At 37.3% G+C, this 15,688-nt stretch overlaps 2 protein-coding genes across 2 annotated transcripts; one reads left to right on the forward strand and one right to left on the reverse strand.

Annotated features, from left to right (window-relative positions):
* Positions 1–6: 6 nt before the first annotated feature.
* On the forward strand, positions 7–8,455 carry LOC131676920 (muscle-specific homeobox protein tinman). The gene is made up of 3 exons (XM_058956324.1): positions 7–106; positions 7,142–7,770; positions 7,831–8,455. The coding sequence occupies exons 1-3, from the start codon at positions 99–101 to the stop codon at positions 8,340–8,342; spliced, it is 1,149 nt and encodes a 382-aa protein (XP_058812307.1). The 5' UTR covers positions 7–98; the 3' UTR covers positions 8,343–8,455.
* A 5,588-nt stretch (positions 8,456–14,043) lies between these two features.
* LOC131676919 (protein 60A) lies at positions 14,044–15,483 on the reverse strand. The gene has a single exon (XM_058956323.1). It carries the CDS (start codon positions 15,375–15,377, stop codon positions 14,067–14,069), a length of 1,311 nt encoding a protein of 436 aa, XP_058812306.1. The 5' UTR covers positions 15,378–15,483; the 3' UTR covers positions 14,044–14,066.
* Positions 15,484–15,688: the final 205 nt, after the last annotated feature.

Consider the following 15,688-nt stretch of genomic DNA (forward strand, 5'->3'; position numbering starts at 1 on the left):
CGTTCTCGGTAAAGGATATCCTAAATTTGGTGGATCAAAATGCGGCGGCGGCGGCCGCAGCTGCTGCCGCAGCGGAAGCGGATTATCTTGGATGCCAGATGGAAAGGTAGGTGCAGGTTTATGCTTCCCAATGCCCTAATGTCGAAAATGAAATTGCGCAAAACAATCAATTTTTGAAAGTACTTGATTTTACGAGATATTCTTTATCTCAAAAAGTACAGATTAAAATTGTCTGGGACCTTGTGTTAAACAAAATCTTTTAACAGCCCATAATGAGGTGTGTGTGTGTGTGTGTATACATGCATCGCCCTCTAATCAACAGTGAGTTGATATTATTCTACTGTATCTGTTTATTGGTCACAAGTTTTAACCGTGGAGATGGAAGGTGATAGCTCTAACGCGCATCTGACGATCCATTTCAAAGGTGCCTTTCTTAGCAAAAAAGAAATGCAGTGAAAATTATACCCAAAGGATAAACACGAGATTGTTGTAGCACAGTACACATACTATCAAATTTTATGTAGTAACCGGATAAAAACCAAATTCGTGGTACAGTTTAAGCACGTATTTAGTACAGTGGATATATTTTGGATCAATTACTAGATGGTGGTTGGTGCAATTCTCGACACATTTGCTCCACGTAGTCCGTAAAAACTTGTAGTTATATCAAAATATTTTCTTGATTTTCTATCCACTTCATTAACATGTCATTTGCATCCTTGATCATTCCAAGTTTCAGTTTTATTATGGTCGAATAGGTTTCGATTGGCCGCTGTCCTTGGGTAGAAATTTAATCGATTTAGCCTAATAACATTGCATTACACTCTTAGTCTAATATTTTTTCATGGTGCTGCTCCAAAAATGGCAAATTTCGCTTTCCACGGCTACAGATTGCCGGCCAAATAATGTATTTGGATGCGAACTTTGACACTGGTATCCAATGTCAACCGATTTTTTAAACTGTGTAGTACCATTGAGATGGTTGCCTGCGGTATTTTTGAATTTTTTTTAAGCATCAAGGATTTTTCGTGTTAGTGCACATTTGCTTATTCCACGCAGCTCTAATTGCTGGTTAATTTGTGTCCAGTAGGAAAAAGGTTACAACCGGTAGTAAGTGCCGACTTTTATATAATTTAAAAGGAGAATTCGCCAAATATCACCAGCACTAAAGCTAAACATTTTTTTTAACGGAATTAGAATTCCATTCACACTTGTTTGGCCACGTTCGACTTCAAAGAAGAAGATGTCATTTATTTACGACCAATTTCAGGAGACTTCCAAAGCTTTAGTTTACTTCAAGAGGTTACACCACCGCACGAATTTTTACAATCTGCCTCAACAGCTCTTAGATTTACCCCGGGAGTACTAAAATATTTTAACGTATTTGGCTTGAAAAACATTTTTTCGAATAGATTAGTTATGGAATTTGTATTTCGAGTTCGCTCTCATCAGAATCCGGCACTAGCTTAATGTCAGGTTTAAGCTAGCGCCGGATTGACGCTTCCTTGCGGGACACCACGCTTGACTAGGGCCTTCCTCGGGAACGCAAATTGTGTATCCATCAATGAAGCTAGCATCAATCCGGCGCTACCGTAGTTCTGGCACTAAGTTAGTGTCGGATTCTGACGAGACGAAATTGAAACACAAATGCCATTGTAAAGTTTCTTCTCAGTGCAGAAGAAATCGTTTTTAACCCAAATGTTTCTCCTTAGAGAAGAATATAGTTTAGTGTTTTTTTCCTGCTGGCCGGAAATGTAACTCGAACAATCTTTTTTATTCTTTTGAATTTTTCAGTTTATTTAAAATTTCGGTTTCCAGCTGCGAAAGCAGGATTTTATTTATTCTTTGAAGTTACTTTTAATAGACAATTTTGTTCCAACCAGAACACCATCTCTTCATATTAAAAACAAAGTGGTCGTCCTTCCTACCATCGAATAACGAGAATGACACAGAGCCGATTTTAAAACAAATTTCAACTATTGTTCATTATAAAATACAAACAAACCGCTTATTGGTTTAACGGGAAGGTAGTAGTATAAAATACGTTACGTGTATTTCAAACCTGTAATATTTCAATGTTTCGGTAGCATCGCAATAAAAACTTTATTTTTGATGCCAAGTCAAATATTTACGGCCGTGAATTGCTTCGCAGCCGCCATTTTGTTATACCTGAATATTTTCTAGTATTAACATATATATCCCATTTTACAGATTCCCAATCCCTCTTAACCCTTTGTGACGCGATTTTTTTTTCATTGTCAATACTGATTCTGACGTCGAAAATGTAAAATTCAAAATGGCTGATCCAATATGGCGACCGTGCTTGGCTAAATTTCATGTTTTTTTTAATATTGGCCTAAAACTTCTTACAAGGGGGTTTTCAGGGTCGATGATTCTGATTCCGACGTCGAAAATGTAAAATTCAAGATGGCGACCGTGCTAAGCTAAATTTCATTTTTTTAATACTGGCTTTAAACATCTTACAAGGGGATTTTCGGGGTCGCTGATTCTGATTCTGACGTCGAAAATGTAAAATTCAAAATGGCTGATCCAATATGACGACCGTGCTTGGCTATATTTTATGTTTTTTTTTAAATATTGACCTAAAACGTTTTACAATGGGGTTTTCGGGGTCGCTGATTCTGATTCTGGCGTCGAAAATGAAAAATTCAAAATGACGGATCCAATATGGCGACCGTGCTTGGCTAAATTTCATTTTTTGAATATTGGCCTAAAACATCTTACAAGGGGGTTTTCGGGGTCGCTGATTGATTCTGACGTCGAAAATGTAAAATTCAAGATGGCAGATCCAATATGACGACCGTGCTTGACTAAATTTCATTTTTTTAATACTAGCTTTAAACGTCTTAAAGGGGGTTTTCGGGGTCACTGATTCTTATTCTGATGTCAAAAACGTAAAATTTAAAATTGCTGATCCAATATAGCGACCGTGCTTGGCTAAATTTCATGTTTTTTTTAATATTGGCCTAAAACGTCTTACAAGAGGTTTTCGGGGTCGCTGATTCTGATTTTGACGTCGTAAATGTAAAATTCAAAATGGCGGATCCAATATGGCGACAGGGTTTGGCAAAAAAAACTCTCGTGAATCGAGTTTTATACTAACAAAATTTTCAATTTCGTAAAAAAATGGTTGCCGTTTTGTAGGCGTCATTTTGAATTTTAAAATTCTGATATCAGAATCGTAATCAGCGACCCCAAAAACTCTCGTAAGTCAAGTTTTATGCTTATTGCAACAATAATAATAATAAACTCTATTTTTGCATGTTTTGACAATTTTTTTTTCGAAAAAACTGCCGACACGACCTGACACTTCTGTTTAGAGAGTGTGACGCTAACTTATTCTACGGATTGTTTCATTGAGTGTCAGGTCGTGTCATTGGTTCAATGCTATCATATTTTACCAGCATAGCTGTTTCCCATAAAACACACTCACCCCATTTCATCAGATCGATTATTACCAGCACCCGAAAGGTTACGGTAGCGCAGAATACCAGCATATGCAGAAACCAAATATATCTCGTGAACGAACTGTGAAGTTAGTGTTCGCGATTCCACGATCAATGAGGCTGTCACTGGTTCACCTCGCTCGACCCGGTCAGGTGTACCCGACCAGCGAAATGACACCCTCGCTGATTAAAAAAACCACGATGGACGGAAGAACCGCTGGCAGCGGAAAAAACACCCAGAGTGGCAAGAAAATGCACGAATTCAGCAGAGTCGTGTCGAAGAACAGCTACTGCAGAAGGGTTGTGGAAATTATCGCGCAGCAGGATGACAATACCAAAACAGGAAACAGACCTTAAGAGGTGTTCGGTGCTTTCAGGAAGCCGCTGTCCTAGTTGGAGTGAGTGAAAAAGTTTAACGTATACAAATTCTTGATGTCGTTGAAAGCAAATAGTCCCGGGTCAGGGTCAGATACAGATCAAGAAATATCCCCATTGGACTTGCCTTTCTTCTTGATGACGATTTGTTTGTGTTTACAAATTTTATAACCTCTCTAACCCATTGCACCTCAGAATAATGCAATATTTGGTATGCTCATTTTACCACATTCACGAACCGCCTGCCAGATCAGACTTTTTTATTCGGGTTCAGAAATGGAACATTTAAAATATTCCTGTAGCGCGTTTTGGTGGTTTCCCTACCCGACATGACTTTTGGCAACCAAATTCTACGTTTCATTTCAAAATTTGATACTTTCGGCAGTTTGATGTCGTGTCATTCCGATTGCCAGCGAATCGGTTTATCATAGGCCACTAGAAACAATAATTTCAGTAACCTTGCGTAAAGCAAATTCTTAGAGAACCGTTTTTTTTTGTTGCACAAATAACGACTACAAATGCGACTCTTTACCCCTTCGTCACAGTAAAATCCATGACCCATCAAACAATCTAAAAATGATTTTTATAGGTCTTGTCATTTTTCAGTTATAATGCGAAATTCATGTTTCGTGTGTTGCGTTTCTCTTTCTTATCAGATTCAGCGAAAATTCTTCCCCTCTTCCGTATTCTAAAACATATTGTGTAGCCTTAGCAGCTTCTAGACATTGCTTTATATAGTGACCGGCCAACTGATTCTGCTGGTTGAATTTATTTGTGAAAATCTGATTTTCATATGCCCGTAACGTTGTCTGAGCGTAAGGGGTGTGTTACATATTCAGAACACAAGTGTATCTGTACCAATTTGTCCGGAATTTGCATGGAACTGTTGAATACGATGAAAGTTAAACTACTTCCTGGATAGTAAGCCTCTGTTGTTGCGACAATAATGGCGAACTATTGGTTTTGGACTACTACCCTCTGCCATTGGTTTCGACATCAATTATCTCTTGATTTCCAAAATTCAGTAAAATGGGGTCAAATAGGTATGTGGGTACAATAGGGATAGGGCATTATCTTTGATATGTTATTAAAGAGGTCCCTCATGTTGCGTGAATTAGATACACGGTAGAGATAATCGTTGACGGCTGTCATTTCGGCTGCTACCGTTAAGTGAGTTTTTTCTTACGTAGAAATTAACGTAGAGCACGAGTTTTGTTTTGTTCAAAGTTGTGTTTGAAACACTCGGGGCTCGTGTGAAAGGAAAGTGCTCGTCATCAATGAAAGTGCGTCAGATATTTCGCGTGAGTTAACAATATAACAATTTAAGGTGCTGTTGAAGTCAATAATCGAAGAGAAGGAAAATGAATTAAAAAATGCTCCGAAGCGCAAACGTGATCGTCGCACAGTAAAACAACCACGTGAGCCGGAATGCACAACTTCAATTCCACACTCTGTCAACGACGAGAACACCGAAGAAGTCATTCGCAAGTACAAAGCCAGCCACAGCTGTTTTTTTTAACATTTCTTTCCGCGGTTTCATGATTTTCACATCATTTGCACTTCGTCAGTTTCTTACCTGAATGACGTCGATGGATTCCATTTATTATTTGTATTATTATTATTTAAATAGTCAGCAGTATTCATACTCCTCAAATAAAAGTTGTACTGGTGTGTACATTGTTTTATTTAACTATGTACCTTCAGATTTTAAACATCGAATAAAAAGTTCCTGCGCCTTGTTAGATTTTCATTTACAACAATAACATCCACGGAAGTCGTCAATAAAGACTTCCAAATCGTCACCTGATCCACAAACGTATGCCAAATTTGTAACTGCTGTTCAGGTCATGACAAACTGAAAAAAACTGTATCCAGAATCTCCAAATCAACAGACAGCGCGCACAGATTCACACTCCTGAGACCTATTATAGCAAGAAGCTTCTTCGCTACTATCAAGGAAAGTACGGTAACTTGCGAAACGATCGTACATCATCTTAAAAATTCTAGTGGACCCCCTAAAACCGTATTAGTAAACTACGAGAATAAATGTTTCTATCCCTAAAACACTCTAATACTCCTCTATAAGTCCATTGAACCATTTAAACTATTCAGTAAATGCATTTCTTTAACATTAGGTACATGCCTATAACTATTCCATTATACCACTAAAAATGGTTCTAGTACTACTTTTAAACTATTTCACTGAACCCTTGAACCACTCTAGTGAGCCCTTAAATGCACACTATTCCAGCACATCTTTGCAACCATACTAGTACACCCCCAAAACCACCCTGTTACATCCGTGAAGCTATCACATTACAATCCACAACCAGGTCTAGTACATTCCTGAAACCACTCCAGTCTTGTTACTTTGGCTCGAAGTGACCATTTTTACCTTGATTATGTCCCTAATACATGTGCGAATTTTTATCCGAATCGGAAATAATAGTCAGCCATCCATTTCGGCATGACAGTCCTCCATCCGTGAAAACTATCAGAGCCTTCTACTAAAAATGATGGTATAACTGTTCGTTTGCAACATGAAGTAGTTACGTTAATCTTTTAGTTTGTCTTTGTAACACTAAAACAGGACTAGCAGCGTGACAATCTGATTAATGAACGCACGTAATGTTGTTCAAGCGAAAGGAGTTCACCACACAAAAATAGAGATGGAGTAAATAGTAATGAAACCATTTTGTGCAAGTATACAAAATCTAACTTTAGTACCGATAAGAGAAAATTGAAACGCAGTATCCGCCTAGTGAGCAGATATGAATATAGGTACTATTTCCATTTTTGAATTGACGTTTATCTGGTGCTAAGCCAGTGTCATCTACTGATGAGATGAATTCAAAATGCAAATTCTTAGATATACCTGAACTCCGTTGCTTAAACCAGCGGAAAAAAATCCCTCCTGATCGCATTTGTAATGGAAACCACTTCTTAGATATTTTGTGGAGCGAACATACTCGGTAAAATAATGTGTAGTCATACCTTGGTTGTGTGATAGGTATGAGGCACTCCAACTCAACGTCCACTTACTCAATTACGTATTTTGGGTTATTGTTCGAAAAAAAACATTCTACCATGCGAGGATCTGTGATCGTCATTGTTACAACGTTCTCCACAATTGAGGAAATGATAATAGGCACATATTTTTATTCTAGCATGACTTGAAACCATTCATGGTACTGTAATTACAAGCATTCTAAACATCATAACCACATTTCCTGTGAATCTACTAGTAAAACCCTACGATCACTAAACCCTATTTCTTTTCTCTTACCCGCCAATTACAGCCCATCAACTTCCCACCTTGGTCTAGCCTACTCCGGTTACGATCAGAGCTACACCGCTCACAACGACGCCTACCAGATGATCCCCCATGGCTACATCCCCGCATCGCACCACCATCACGACTACACAAACTACAGTCCCTCACCGACGGCTTGCTACGATTACAATACTCCTGCAGCAGCTCCTCCACACTATCACCATCACCACCACCACCACGCTCAACAACAGCATTCGCTGCCGTCGTACAGCTCCTATCATCACCACCACCACCACCCCCATTCGCCTACTTTGATGCCGGGCGGCAGCTCCAACGGAAACGGAAGCACCCACTCCGATCTGGAAATGTCCCTCGCAGTTATCGACGATCCAAAGGAATGTACCTTCCAGATTCAGGATGTCCGCTCTACCAACCCGGCAGCCATTGACGTAAACAGTATGGACGTAAACGATCCCATAGGGTCTCCGATGGGGGACGTTGTCGGTAGTTCTCCACAAACTCCCGTGCGTAAACCGAAGGAAGAATCTAGTTTCAGCGTTACACCAAACAGTTCGAACAGAGTTACGTCCGAGCACGTCCAGGAGCTGGACAGTTTGTGTCAGATGAATAACAACGAGGAGGAAACCGTGCAAAGTAAGTTCATCTAGTTCAATCATAATTTCGGAATTTTAACACTGCTTTTTTACCTTTCAGAAGAATGCAACTCCCAGCTGGTAACCTCATCGCGCTGCGAACTACGCAAAAACGGCAAACTGCGAGCCAAGCGAAAACCTCGGATCCTCTTCTCGCAGGGTCAGGTTCTCGAACTGGAACGAAGATTCCGGCAGCAGCGCTATCTATCGGCACCGGAGCGCGAAACACTGGCGAACCTTTTGAAGCTCACCCCAACCCAGGTGAAGATCTGGTTCCAGAACCGACGCTACAAATCCAAACGGATTCAGATCGAGAATGCAACCGCCGCCAAGGAGGCAACGGCCGGTAAGGAAGCCGATAACACGAAAGGTTCCCTGTCGGTGGAGTTTGTTGAGGAAACCGTTGGAAACTATTCGAGTGGGTTCGGTGCGATGAGTTCGGTAACGGCGGCTATGGTGCCTGCTCCTCCTCCACCTCCTCCACCTCCCTATCCGGCCTACGGAATGCAGTATGGCAGTGAACAGTACGGACCACCCCCGAATCCGTACTACGATCAAAAGGGGTACTGGTAGAAACAGCTCCTAGTAAATTAGTCTCGTTTTGTAAATAACTACACTAGCTCATCCGATATAGCTTTAACTTCTAACTCAAACCAAAGTGTTGCCAATTCTAGACCAAATGTTGTAATAGCGAAATGTGTTGCCTTTAGATAGACAAGCGAATAAACAGAGTCTCAAAACATTTGACCAACATTTTCACGTGTCATAAGAAACAAAAAAAAAGAAATACAATCCTTATATAGTAAACAAAGAGACGTCACATTGTTTCTGGGTCACATTCGAGATTGGAACGACGACCGACCGACGATGAAACTTGATTCCACACGAGAGGACTCGTGGTCGAGCAAAAGCGCGGAAACACGAACACGAAGTGTAAACAAAATCTTGTCTCGCTGTGTGTGTTTGTATGTACCAATAATGGAGCTCATTGATTAGTTGTTCGGTGTTTATAGTTGATCGGGTGTAATTGATACTGGTTTATCGAGGATTATCGTTCCCACTGCTGCGAAATGTAAAACTGGCATGAAATTTGACAGATGTGATGGGTGAATCAAGAAATGAAAATGTCTATGGAAGGAAATGTGCTGTAGGACTTCGAACGCAGCAAGCTGGGATGTTGGATGGTTATGATTCATGGTAGCCATGAATCAAAATCGAATTTACCTAACTTCGGTAGACCGAATCTAGTCGTCTAGGATTATTTGACGCGAATAGTCGGTTTACAAAGCTAAAAACGGGTTCCTAACGATTACTAGATCGTTTTTCTACGCGGAAAATTGTATGTTTTTGAATACAAGTTTAAACAAGTAAATGAAATGCAACAATTTGAAAACTTTTTCCTATAAGATCAATCTACAAATGGGAAAATATATTCTTGGTTATTTTTATGGTGCTTTTTAATGATGTCGATCCATTTCCGAAAATAAAATGTCTTGATTTTTCAAGGGTTTTAAAATCTTTCCAAAAATTCCACGATTTTCAAAAATAAAAACAATGTTTAATTGCTTATTGTTTGAATTTTAAGCTTTTATTGCATTTCAAATTTGTTTAAACTCAACATCACTTATTCAATAAAAATTTTATTTTGATGATTCACTTCTGTTCTCTTAATTGTCAGGCAATTTTAATATTCAAAAATTTAAACAAGATGTCTCATGAATCACTAAATGGAGAAATGTGTCTTCCAGATCACATTTTCTGCTATTGACTAATCCTGGACCAAAGTTGGCGCGCACTGTGCGTTTACATAAAAACGACCCAATGTATTAGCTTGACTAAGCCGTGGTTATTTTCGATATTTACAAGGTGCAATAAAAAAAGGGAATGATGTTAGGAGTACAGCCTAACCGATGTAGACTGCATTTACGGGTATTAATTAGTATGTACATACAAAACCAAAAAGGCACAAATATAAAAATATAACAGAAAAAAAATAAAAATGCCAAAATATACAAAAAAGCAAAAATAAAAAATATAGGAATACGAAAATAAGAGAATACAGAAATACCAATCAGCAAAAATATAGAAATTTTAAAAATATGAGACACATAAAAATATAAAAACATCAAAAAGAGAAAAATCTAAACTTTAAAATACCAAAATATAAACATACAAAAATATAAAAATTAAAAAGATAAAAATATTAGATTTAAAATAAAAAAATATAAGTATATAAAAATATGAAAATGTAAAACTATAAAAATACAAAAAGAACAGAAAACTAAAAAAACCAAACTTCAAAGTTACAAAAACCAAACTACAAAAATGCTTAAATACGAAAATTCGAAAATACAGAAATACAAAATTACAAAAATACAAATCTTCAAAATATAAAATTTCACAAAAATACGAAGATGCAAAAAAATGGAAATGCGGAAGTATAATAAAATCCAAAAATTCGAAATTACGAAGAAAAATATACAAAACTTAAAAATATAGAAAATACAGAAAATAAGAACAAAAAAATAATACTACAAGATCACAAAAAACAAAAGGATACAAAAATACAAGAATACAAAATGCAATTATACAAAAATCTGAACATAAAAACAGAAAAATATTACAATGAAAAAAAACAGAAAAACAAATATGCAAAAAATACAAAAAGCTAAGAATATAAAAATATATGAAAATGTGAAAATTTGAAGAAAATTTAAATATTAGAATATAAAAATATAAGAATACATTAATATTTTAGTATGTAATATTAAAGTATTAAAATATTAATAAATTAAAATATTAGAATATTAAAATAATAAAATATTAAGATATTAAAATATTTAAATATAAAAATACTAAAGTATTAAGATGTTAAATATTAAAATATTAGCATATTAAAATATTAAACTAATTAAATATTGAACTAGTAAAATATTAAAATATTAAAGTAATGAAATATAAAAATATTAAAATAATAAAATCATAAAACATTGAAATATTAAAATATTAAAATATAAAAATATAAAAATATAAAAATATAAAAATATAAAAATATTAAAATATAAAAATTAAAATTAAAAAAGACAAAAATATAATAATATGGGAATATAAAATTACCAAAATATAAAAAATATGAGAATATAAAAATTTAACAATATAAAAATATGAAAAACGAAAATATAAAAATATGAAAATGTAAGAATACAAAAATATAAAAATGTAGAATTCTTAAAAATACAGAAATATAAAAATATAAATGCATCAAAATATAAATATATGAAAATGCGAAAAGAAAATTTCTTTAGAATAAAAGAATATAAAAAATAGAAATATAAAAAAATAAAGGAATATAAAAATACAAAAAACAGAAAAATTTAAATGCAAAAAAAACAAAACTACAAAATCACATAAAAAACAAAAGAAATGCAAAATTACAAAAATACGAAAATACGAAAACCCACAACTACAAAAGTACATAAATATACTAAAATGCAAGAACTCAAAAAATGCGAAAAAACAGATATACAAAAAAACAAGAGTACGAATATACAATATCTTCAATATCTTTCTTATTTTAAGAGTATTTTGGTAGTTTTACCATTTTTTAAAAATATTTTTAGTTCTAAAGGAATTCAAAGGTATTCTTACGGTATTTGTGATATTTTTTTATTTTTGTGAAATTTTATGGTAAATTTGGTAATTTGACCGCACTGACGATTGTTTAGGGTAGTTTACTGGCACTGGTATGGTAATGGTATTTGATGACACTTTAATGGTACCTTTATGGTGTTGTTATTATTATTTATTTAGGCAGTAACCTAAACGGTCATTCGCCGGTTTTGAAAAATACTATATATTTCAAAGATACCATTTAATTTCAAAGATCAACAAATAATAATAAACGATTTTTATTGCTGTAGTCTATTCTGGTCGCACTGCTTTCCGCTCCTTGTGTTAATTTTTATTCTCTGCGGTGAGCAATGGTTAGATTTACCTTTTGCCGCTTGCTGATCATTTCATCTGCTTCCTTCCTCGCTTGTGTTTTTGTCGCTAGAGCTTTGATTTTCGCTATTAGATGTTTGGGGTTTTTTGTCTTCTTTTTTGTTTAATTCTTCCTTAGCATGTTAACTGCCGTGGAATAAGCGTAATTTTAAACACTTCTGGGAAATTCGGACCTTTTTTAGCGGTGTTCTACAAATTTTTGGGAGTCCCTCGACTTTATTGTGGGCAAATCGAAATTGACTGCGTAGAATTTCAGAAGATATGCGCGCGACGAGCATTTAAGGAGAATGGTGGCCCAAGATCGATTAATCTGGAAATCTAAAGTACATTCGGTCATAATTCTACCTGGATGTTTTGAACTCAATGATGGACTTAATTTTTAAAAAATGTCCTGTAGATACGAAGAATAATTTGCTACTTTTGCCACTAAACTACGCTGTACGTGAAGCCATACGCGGAAGCAGCTAACAAGAATGTAACTATACTTGATAAGAGTAAAACGACAACTTTAACACCTCCAGTTAAACCCTGAACCCTAGCGTTCAACAATGAACCAATATCCATCCTGTTACGTCCAGAGCTAGGATTTTCTAACAGAAAGCCAACACAGAATCGGATAACAAAGGAGGCCGATCAACAATCGAACTCGAAAGACAAAATAACGACCATAAACAGTCGCTTGTTGATCTATTTATGGATTAGTTACGGTCTTTTATAAAACTTTAATGGTGCGTGTTCTGTACATTAATGATATATCTTAACGGTACATTCACGGTGTTTTATAATAATTTGATGACATGTTCATGTTTTTATAGTACTATTATGATCTTTTATAGTTAGTGTTTTTTAGATTTTTTACTGTTATTTTCATATTTTTATAAATCCTTTGTGGTACTTTGGTGGCAAAATAATACTTCTTTTATTTTATGGTTCGTACAATGTATTTAAGGTACTTTAATGGTATTTTATGGTTATTTAGTGGTACTTTTAATATTAGTTATAATGTACCTATACCTGCATGGCATTCTACTAATACCTTTATGGTACGATTTTTTGTATTCGAGCAGCAGATAAACAAGCCGAAATTGTTGATTTTTTGTGCTTTGCCTTACCACCAACGAATGCTAATCAGATAATTATTACATTTACCGGTTTTGTTTTTTTACCACATCTTCTGAAGATTTTCTTTCGTAGGCCCTTTGGCAAAGCTAAACGATTATTCCAATAGAAGAAGCTGATTCTGGACTCAAACTCTACTTTTTGCACAACGCATAACACTAGACAGGACCAGAGAAATGGACGAAAGACTGTCACACATAATGTACCTACCACACAGTCTTACATTTTCCAGGAAGGCCAGGCCGATTGACAAAAAAGGTTATCTTCTTGTTCCGAACTGCTTGCAATTTTTTTAGCAACATTTATCAGGACCTAAGTTTATTTGTAGTGTGTCATCACGAAAGGTGGATTGTTGAACCTTTTGCGTTTAGCTATAATGTTAGATGCCATTAAAAAATTCTCAGCAACAAATTAGTAGCATTTTACTGAAACTAATAGGTTTCCTATGCCATAAATTCTGGCATTTTTCCCTTCAGTTTCAAACTTTTATTGCTTTAAAATTACCCCTTTGCTTACACTTCAAACCACGGCTTACTTCGATTTCCGCTCGGGATCATAATTCTGTATGGTGGCAAACCTTCCCGTTACCAAACCCACGACTTGCTACGATCGAATCCTAGCACGAAAGGCAAGAAAAAACAAAAACACAAACAGCCTTTTTATCTTTATTTGAGATTAATAGCAGAAATCCATCTCGTGTTTTCTCTTTCCCACAGCAAAACCGATGGACGGAAGAACAGTATCTCTCATTTTCAACCACAGAAAAGCAAAGAGACTGCTTTTATCATATTTCCATAAATTTTCCACTTTTGTTTCGGTGTCGACTTGCGACTGCGCGCTGTTGTTTTTCCAACGTTGACTATTGCTACTGATGCTGGGAGAAACCGAGGTTATCGTAATCTTCCCGGGCCGAACGGGTTTTAGCAGAACGTAAAGCAGATGCCCTTTCTGGCTTCTGTCTCGTCGTAAAACTAAACGGTCGATGTTTTGTGAGTGGGGGGTGGAAATACGAAATGCAGAAAATGACACGGGCTTCAGAAAATATATGGAAGAAATTTGACTGATTTTGGCATGTTTTCTAAGGAATCAAAAAACACAAATTTAGTAATACATTTTTTATTTTAAAATTCGTAATTTATAATACAAATCATCTTCCAATTGACTACAATCACTACCTCACATACACCCACAACTCTTCACCACCATATTCTTATACTTCTTCAAATTAATATTCGCATCGTCGATGTGATACAGAACCGAAATAGGATTCAGCTTTGTCGGCGCACAGCATGGTTTCGGAACCCGTCCCGGGCTGATCGAGTGGACCAAGCTCTGAATCAGTGCATGGTTCGTGGCATTCATCTGTGCATTCAGCGGAAAACTGCACTCACCATGGCAGAAGAACGCTCCGAACCCATCCGGTGCGATGATCCAATCCTGCCAGTGAAGATCCCGAAAACTAACGTACAGCGTATGAATTTGACAACTTTTCTCCCGTTGGGTCCACCGCTCTAGGAAGGGGTTCTTTGGCCGAACCGTCTTTTTCGCTACCTTAACCACACTCCGCTTCGATCGACCGGAATGGGTGATCGGTTTCACCAGCTCTTTAGCTTTGCAATAGCTCACCAGAAATGGTTGATAGCGACCGAACTTGTTGGACAGAATAAGACCCAGATCCTGCGGTCGTACATTCTTCTGGGGACTTTCGGTGTACAGAGCATCCACGAAGATACCTTTATTTCCGATGCCGTTGGCCATCCAACGAACCATCGCATCCGTCACATTAATCTCCAGCCAACCCTCGTAATTGTGCTGTACGGTCTGATCAGCCAGAAACTCCATGGTATGCTCGCCCCGCTTGGGATCGTACTCTCGAATAATCGACGCCCGTACCGTGATCGATCTCCCACTGGTGATCGCATTCCACCGATCGACAGTAGAGTTCTTATAGATCCTCAAGCTCGCGTACACGACCATCCCACTGTCCCGCCCGGTCTCGCTAGTATCGAACCACAACCGTTCGCCGTACCGTCGATGCCGAATCTTTGGCATATTTCGGTGTCCTTTGTTCAGAAACGACATGATCACATCACTTTCCTCGATCGCTCGCTCATCAGCGATCGTAAATAGACTCCGACTGTAGAAACCACCTTCACCAACACCACCACCACCACTTCTTTTCTGCCGCGTCTTCCCCCGACCACCACCGCCCTCCTCCGAAAACTTATGATATATGTTCAGCAGAAATTGCGGTGCCGATTTCCTCAGCGACGGATGAATGTGCTTTTCGTTGGGCCGATCCGGCAGACCGAGCAGTTCCAAAATTTCGTGTTCAATTTCCTGCCGATCGTGCAGGGTTACGGTTTTCTCGCGAACCGTTTGATTCAGACCGTTGTCGATGTAGAAACCGGTTGCCGATGAGAATGCGGCGACCGGTTGTACCGCTGCAACTGCGGCAGCGGCTAACAGGACGAGGATAAACAACATTTTCACACACAAGGATCACGGACTGGACTGATGCAGGTTCGGTTTAGGACGAAGGCATTTATACATAGTAAAGAGAATCGAGAGTTTCGAAATGAGCCCAGCACTAGTGACCGAAAGGGAGGTAAAGAAAAGGAAAAATAAACAGCAATAGGTTTACCGCCGTGTTGGCGTCTTTGGTGGTTCAGGCTTACCTACGAAGCGTACATTCTTTACCTACAACAGGCACAGTGGTTGCCAATTCTTTTTCATCCTCTATTCTGTTTCCGATGTTGTTTATGGATGTTAATTACGTGTTTCGGTCTAGAGGAGAA

The sequence above is a fragment of the Topomyia yanbarensis genome, chromosome 1 (genome assembly GCF_030247195.1).
Source record: "Topomyia yanbarensis strain Yona2022 chromosome 1, ASM3024719v1, whole genome shotgun sequence".
In the NCBI taxonomy this organism is placed as follows: domain Eukaryota; kingdom Metazoa; phylum Arthropoda; class Insecta; order Diptera; family Culicidae; genus Topomyia; species Topomyia yanbarensis.

Bases quoted from the DNA above. Each gene is read 5' to 3' on its own strand.
- LOC131676920 (XM_058956324.1), top strand. The intron at 7,771-7,830 runs GTAAGTTCATCT...TTTACCTTTCAG, and splicing joins CGAGGAGGAAACCGTGCAAA to AAGAATGCAACTCCCAGCTG.
- LOC131676919 (XM_058956323.1), bottom strand. From the start codon at position 15,377: ATGTTGTTTATCCTCGTCCTGTTAGCCGCTGCCGCAGTTGCAGCGGTA.